The sequence below is a fragment of the Mus caroli genome, unplaced genomic scaffold (assembly GCF_978045245.1).
Source record: "Mus caroli unplaced genomic scaffold, Mus_caroli_1 scaffold_9, whole genome shotgun sequence".
In the NCBI taxonomy this organism is placed as follows: domain Eukaryota; kingdom Metazoa; phylum Chordata; class Mammalia; order Rodentia; family Muridae; genus Mus; species Mus caroli.
Window position 1 is genome coordinate 107,844,181 of NW_028227264.1, and position 7,715 is coordinate 107,851,895.

Consider the following 7,715-nt stretch of genomic DNA (forward strand, 5'->3'; position numbering starts at 1 on the left):
GGGGACAAGAAAAGATAAAAATTTCCTTTAAAAAGAAACCTTTAAAAAAAGATACTGAGGCTGGGAATATAACTCAGTTGTAGAGGACCAGCCAGCCCTAGAGGGTCATTCGGTCTTCGGGGTTAAAGTAAAATAATGATCTGAGAGTGACAGACAGGAGAATCAAACTCTCACCTCTGGTTGTGAGTTTTGGGTTTTTTTTTTTTTAATGTTGAACAGTGCAGAGGGATAAAAAGGTGTGGTTAATTGATTAACTGTTATCACTTTGTGTGTGTGTCTGTGTGTGTGTGTGTGTGTGTGTGTACATATATAACATGTCACATAATTAATAGTATAAGATAATGATACCCTTATCAGCACCTCAGAATTATGCTTATAAAATTAGAATTTCAAATTTTAAACATTTCACTGAATTAGTTTGTAATTAGACCATTATTTTTAATTAGCTTTGAAAAGTAGAAGCAAGTCTCTTGTATTTTGATATATATTGCCTAGCTTGATGTGGAATTTTAGCAGTAAATTATTTACTGTTCTAAATGTGTTGGAGTATTCCTTTAAATTTTCATTTTTTTAGTTCATTTCCTATGATTCTATCTGTTCTTATTGTACCTTTGAGTATTTCCTTATTTTTTATTCTTATTTCTTTATGTTCTGATTCCTGCAGAGCCTGCACCAAATAAACCAAATTGAGCCTCTGAGGGAGCTAAATGAGAGGCTGCTGGCTGAGAATAGGGCCTTGACCAGAGTGGTAGCCAAGCGCTCAGGGTTCTGTAGGCATCTGCAGCCTGTGAGCCTGTAATTCATAGTCTCATCATTGCTCCTTGGTAGACCAGGCGGGTGTGTCTGTTAGTAAGCGTGTTTTCGTAAAAGCTCACAACTACAAATTAATACATGTGTCTAGAACTATCACATACATAACTGTTTAACTATGCATGGCTTCTCAGAACATTAAAATTATCACTAATTGTATATCGCAACTGATAACCCACAGTAAAATTAGGGACTGGGTTAGGAGTGAAGACTTCTCTGACCTTTTGTAAAGCCCACTCAGGTTTCCTTCGCTTCAAACATAATTTAGATCTATCTAGTATTTATTGTCTTTTATGAAATACAAAGTAACATCCAAATTAACCTGAAGATTGGGCCAACTATGTCTGCCTTTGAAAATAGTGTCATTTGTGCTCAGTTCATCCTGTCTTCACTGTCCGTTAGAGTCCCACTGGCAGCCTCAAGGCTCTGGATTACCCCTGGACACTGAGCTCAGGAAGAACTATGTGTGGCTCTCTGTGGGGGTCACTCTACAAAAAAAAAAAAAAAAAAAAAAAAATCTTAATATCCAAAATAAAAACTATTTCATTTCCTAGTCAATCTGCCAAAGTGCATCGTTTCAGTTGCCCTCAGTAGAAAGTTAATGTAGTTTCTAACATCACCCTCGCCTTCAATTTGTCTGTCAGCAAGAGAATATTGAATTGGTTTTTTTAAATATATACTACTCTATATACGTTGATGATTTCCATTTAATGCTTGCCTTTCTTTGATCAGACACTATTAGGCCATCAGACTTGGGTCCTGTAGATGAGTTCTTTAAGAAATGTTATTAAATTCAGAAGGAGTCCTCTGGCTTTTGTAGTTAACCTGGGGTTTTTGTTTAGTGGTAGTGTTATCTGGCTTAGGTGTTGACAAGAGCTAGGGAAGTAACTCACAATATGATTCTGTCCTAACAACAGGCCTCATTTCACGGCTGCTCTAATACAACATGCTTGTGAGTCATAAAATCCAGTAGTCTAGTGAATTCAAGTGAATAATTTTGAGAGATAAACTTTCATCCCATCATTTATCAAACTAATTAGCTTATAAGCAGTGTTCTCTCCTTCTGGTATATGTTTTAGGCATTAGAAACACATTAACTGACAAAGCTTGGTCATGTGTTTTGTGGTGACTTTGTGACATTTGTGCAGAAGCTCGCTTTGCCCTTTGTACTGAAATGGAACTCTTCCCTTGTATTGTTTGTCTCCTCATAGATGTTACCAGACTTAAAGGCAGACAACCAGAGGCTAAAGGATGAAAATGGGGCCTTGATCAGAGTTATAAGCAAACTTTCCAAGTAGGACAGGAGGCAGAGAAGCAAAGCAGCAGGACTTGCACGCTCCCCAGTGGACCACAGTGGCAGTCACTGGACGCCGGAGGAAAGAACTCTCGGAGACTGTCATTTTCCGACATCCTGCCAAACGCCCTTTTATCTAGGAGTTTTGTTTCGTTTAATTTTTCTGCCCACCCCGTTGGTTGTCAAGACCATTGTTTCATGTTAAAGCAGCTGCTGAGAAGATTTTTTTTCAATGACTGAGAAAACTTGTTTACAGCTCCAGCAAATAAAGAAAGTGTTCAAGGCCAGATATGCCTCAGATATTTAACCCGTAAGCCTTAGTTGTACATAAATACTTTTGTGTCAACAAAAACTTCCAGCTCTCACAGAAGACAGTTAGTCAACAGGTTTTTTGTTGTTTGGTTTTTTTTCTTTTTTCTTTTTGATGTGCCACAGTTTCTAGTTTCTCGATATTTAAATTGTTTGCTTTCCATCTGAGTTTGGGTTTGTATTTTTTTTTTTCCTTCTAACTCTTCATGTGTCAGAGTCTCTTTATGTTCACAGCCTTCTCATTTACAGAAAACTTGGCTCTTCTGAGCGTCTTGTCACGTGTTAGGCTGACGTGTTGTCTCCCACCTGGAATTGAATTGCGGTGGGGCACTTGCTGTCACTGTTTGTGCAATACGCATTTATTTCTTACATGAGTGCTTTAACGTCCATTGAAATTTGATCTTTCCAGTCCTATCTTCTGCCCTCATCTGTCACTTTTTGTTTTTTATTGTAGTATAAGATGCTAGATGCTGTACTCTTCACATTCATTTTAGCAGGTACTGAGTGACGCTGTATATATAAATAAGTGTATTGTTTTGATTTTTAGACCACCACATGGCATGCTTGACTATTTTCTTAATTCAGATGTCTGCAGTGCACAGTGGGCTACTCCATAAAGGTCTTTAGAGCAGAGCTCGCTCACAGTGGGGCAGGAGGACCTGAAAGATCCTGCGTTTTATGGGACCTCCCCTTCCAAGCTTTTCTACTGTAAACTGCTTTGCTTTTTTTTTTTTTTTCCATTCGGTAGTAGTCAGACCTGATTACAAAGTTGCATAAGAGAATCGCTTCACATTTCACACGCCTATATTTATCTGAGTGCCGTCTGAAACTGTTGTGCTAGCCACAGTAGTGCTAGGAGATCCTTTGCAGACTTAAATCTGTGAGTGGTGTTAAGTGCACTGTTATTGCCATGTGAGGGGACATCAACTCTGATCCCACCACCATGTTCAGACCGTTTTTATACATTTCAGTGGCCTTTTTTTAAGGAAAAAACTAAGCAAAATGAAGTCCATAATGAAAGTGGCTTTTATTTGGACAAATAACTTTTATATTTTCATCAAACCATGCAAAAAAAATATATATATTACATCTTCCTGGCACATAACTGTCTCCTTAACCATTGAACAGTTCAGCCATTTGAATAAATTGTACATTTAAAGCGTATAGTAGCTGACTGTATTATTGAGTGTATTGTGTACTATATTAAATGTGAATTTGTACCCCTCCATTTTAAAAGGTCATTGTGTTCTACTGCCTATTTTAGATTACTCTGGGGATGGGAAAGGGTGTTTTGGTAAGTAGAATTTAAGTCCTCTCTCTTGATTGGTTTTGTGAAGATATAAGGTTATACTCTTACTACCAAGCTCAGGATTCTTTTAAAGGTACAAGGATAGGTGTGAGGATTTATTTTTGGTTATATTTGAACTGTATGAATGGTGGGTCTGAAAACAGAGTATTTCACGGTCTAATGAGGAGGTAAAATATGCGGCTAATTGATCAGTTTGAGTGACTGCAACGTGTTCTGGGTGCACAACAGTTAGGCATGCTGTGGTTTGTATTTGTGAAGTTGGATGCCTGTGAAGAATGAGTAAATACATGTTTCTAATATTTTAGTGTTTTGTATTTAGGTTATTTATTCTTTGTATCTAAAATTGAACAGCTACTGTGCTATATTGACTTTATCGGTAGTACTGAGCAGACCTTGTTTCTGCATGAAACTAGTTGCAAAACCCACTATTTTGGAAATAAAAATGTATTTTGACATATACAAATAAAATGAATAAAACTATTTTAAATGTGTGAACTTTTAATGAAAACAGTTTAAATCTTGTTCTGAGATATTTAAATTCTGCATGGGTATTTTTTCACTAAATGCTTTACATGGATAACAGTTTGAATAATTTTTGAAATTGTAATATTGTGATAATTTGCACAGCAATGTACATGCTCATCTGTAAATGCGAACTTAACTGCCATATTTATGCAATCTGTGTACCAATTTGGACAAATGTTTATGTATTTTACATAAAGCTGTCTGTATGCAGAATCTGAGAGCTAGTTTTTTTATGCCAAGTGGATAAAAATAATGGTAATTAAGATTCAAGATAGTTGCTTTGTAGCATGAGATTCCATTTCCATAAACATTTGCAGTGTTTAAAAACTAAACTTCTGGTTTTTTCCTTAGCTGTAGACTCAGGCATAAGAACATACACAAAGATACCATTCCACTGAAATTTTAAATCCTTTCCAGTACCATTATTTTCCATCTTAGGTTTGCCGAGGGTTCAGTCCACCAGCACAGCTCTAGGTGGCTGAGTTGCACTTTTAACTTCTTATGTGGGCCTTTGGGCAGGTACCTAAAGTAAACCATGTTCTTTTCTCTGGATTTCCAGTACTTTGTGTATTTTTGTTCACAGCATTGTCTGGGTTGCTCTTGTTTTTAAAATGAAGAAAAACATTTCAGATACGACTGTCTTGAAAGCCAAGGAAAGGGAAGAGAGAATCTGCAGATGCATCTCAGAGAAGATGCCCGTGAAGAGGGATGTGGGGGTTGCTCATCACTAGGCTTCCTTTACCTAAAACTATTTCCACTGCCGGGCCTGGAAGCACAAGCTAAACAGCTGAACAGTAGAGGCTGGAAGGTCCATTGAGTGTTCAAGGTTTTTCTTAGCTACACAGCAGGCCTGAAGCCAGGCTAGACGACAGGAGGCCCTGTCTCAAATAAGCAAGAGAGAAAATACATTGAATTGCCATTTAGTCTTCTTGGCTTAACCTGAAACAGCCAGGCTTCTGATGCCTGCATGCACTGAAGCTGCTACAAGAGAAAATGTGCAGAAAGCCAGATTCTTCGCTTTGCTTTGCTTTGCTTTGCTTTCATTTTAACTTTTATTCTTTTCTCATAAATTGAAACTGACATAAACTGACAGTCAGTTTCCCCTCTCTCCATTTCTCCCAGTCTCTCCCTCTTCCCTTCTCCCCAAGGTCAGCTCCTCTTCTGTTTCCCTTCCAAAAAGAAAAAAGGAGTAGACCTCCCAGGGATATCCACTGCGCAGGCCTGACAGTAAGACTAGGTACATATCCTCATCAAGGCTTGGTGAAGCAGCCCAGTAAGAGGAAAGATTTCCACATTGGAAATATCACAGAATACCAAGCCACACAACCGTCACATATATGCAGAGGACCTAGCTCAGACCCATACAGGATCTTGTGTTTTTCATTTTGGTCTCTCTGAGTCCTTAGGAGCCCTGCTTAGTTGATTCTGTGGGCTGCGTTATCATGGTGTCCATGACCAATCTGGTTCCCACAGCCCTCCCTCCCCTCTGTGGAGTCTCCCTGGCTCCTCCTTGTGTTTGGTTGTGAAGGTCCATCTTTCCTAAAGGCCACATAGCTCTGTGGACTTTCTTTGACCGTATATGTAGCACACAAAGCAAATGCTTGGAGCAGGTATTAACTGTCCACCAGTCCTGTCTTCCCATAGAAAACTTATTACAAAGGTGAAAGATGGCTGATAGTTTTCTGTGACTCTGTCTTCTGCTATATGTTTCCTGAATACAGATGTGCAGCAGGGATAACATACATATAAGTAATACTGTGCAGAAATACTAGGATTAGAATGACATATTACTTATTTTCTTCCAGTATCACCATACTAAATCTATTGTTTGGTTTTGGAAAGCATCTCTGCCTAATTTCCATGTAAATGACAGTGTCTTTTCTCGAGTAAATAATACATGTTACATTGCTATTTTGTGCCTGCAAGATAACCAGATTACAGAGTACTAAAACTGTGTGTGTGTGTATGTGTGTGTGTGTGTGTGTGTGTGTGAACCCAAAGTCCAGAAGGGCTAAATTTTATTTCTGTAATGTGATAACCTATAGCATTTGAGTGGTGGATTTATGTGTGCAGTACTCAAACAGCTAGTTGATTCCTTGATGCGGATTCTGACTGTGGCCAAAAGTAAATAATGCTTGTAAAAGATTTCATATTCCTGTGTCGGGGGAAAAAAAAAAGGATTCTTGATTTTTTGGGGGGTTTTTTGTTTTTGTTTTGGGTTTTTTTGTTTTGTTTTGTTTTGTTTTTCGAGACAGGGTTTCTCTGTGTAGCCCTGGCTGTCCTGGAACTCACTCTGTAGACCAGGCTGACCTCAAACTCAAAATCCGCCTGCCACTGCCTCCCGAGTGCTGGGATTAAAGGCATGTGCCACCATGCCCGGCAAGATTCTTTTTGTTTTCATAGTCTTCCAAGAGAATTTTTTTCCAGCTGTCAGTTGAAGCTGACGTTATTCCATGGGAAGAGGGGCAATTTTGATAGTCGAGGTATGTTTTCTTGTCAGTGACCATGTGTGTAGAATGCCAAATATATAAAAAGAAAAATGGCATTTCTATAAGCTCATGGGAGACACACATACACATAGTAGGACTCAAAACCAGCCTCCCTGAGGCTGTGTTAGACAACATCAGGACCTTTGGCCTACTTTGTCATGGTTCTTGGACTATGATCAGATCTTTCCTGATCAGATTGTACCTAGCCCATAGTTTTTAATAAATGTGTTGTACTTGGGCTCTAGCTTAGTTATAGTGCGCCTGGAAGGATGTGTATTAACCTAATTTTAAGTGTATTACTACCCTGTCCAGCAATGAAAAGAACTACTGTGATAACTCTATAGTCCAGGTTAGTGCTTTAATGTCCCTCAGTGGTTAGAATGTGGACCAGCGAGATGTTCAGAGGGTAAAGTGCCTCACAGGCAGGAACACCTGAGTTCTATCTTAAGAACCCACGTAAAAGGCCAAATATGGTGCCACTTGGTAGCTCAGAGCTTGAGAGGGGAAGACAGGGAAAAGGGAGAGCCCTGGGGCTTACTGGCCCGCCCATCTAGCCTAATCGGTTAGCTTCAGGCCTCAAAGAAGGCACTTGACATTTTGGGGGGTGACACTTAAGGTGGTCATCTGACCACACACAGGCATTGCACACACATGAATACACATGTACTTAAAAGTTTTTACAACTTTAGCCCTGTGTTTATAATTTCTAAAATTAAAGCAGTTTAAGCAGGTCAAATTTGAACTAAACTTTAAAAGCTATAAAACACAAGACTTAAAGGAGCTGGCTTGCAAACCTTTGACATAATGGATTTTAGAATTGAGTCATCTCTACATGCAGATCCTAGCTTCCCTTGAGAAACGTCAGTGTTAGATATCTTGTAGTATTAGGAGGTTTGATACAACTCTTTCTGACTGGAATACATTGGGAGGGAATTTTGAGATAATACACCATGAATATCTGTTTTGTTCTGAGACTGGT

General features: G+C 38.9%; 1 protein-coding gene across 10 annotated transcripts in view; it reads left to right on the top strand.

The window, feature by feature from the left end:
* The window catches only part of Ppp1r12a (protein phosphatase 1 regulatory subunit 12A), a 111,108-nt gene extending 106,309 nt beyond the window's left edge, over window positions 1–4,799 (top strand). For 5 of the 10 annotated variants that reach the window (XM_085843139.1, XM_029482712.2, XM_085843142.1 and 2 more), the window contains one exon: window positions 2,022–4,799. Coding sequence is in view for 7 of the 10 variants with exons in the window: in XM_029482712.2 (XP_029338572.1) it covers window positions 2,022–2,108 (87 nt within the window). In the remaining 3 variants the exon portion in view is untranslated. Of the gene's footprint in view, window positions 1–664; window positions 838–2,021 lie in introns of those variants that run through there. The other 5 variants (XM_029482710.2, XM_029482715.2, XM_029482714.2 and 2 more) reach the window with 4 other exon arrangements.
* The last annotated feature ends 2,916 nt before the right edge of the window (window positions 4,800–7,715 follow it).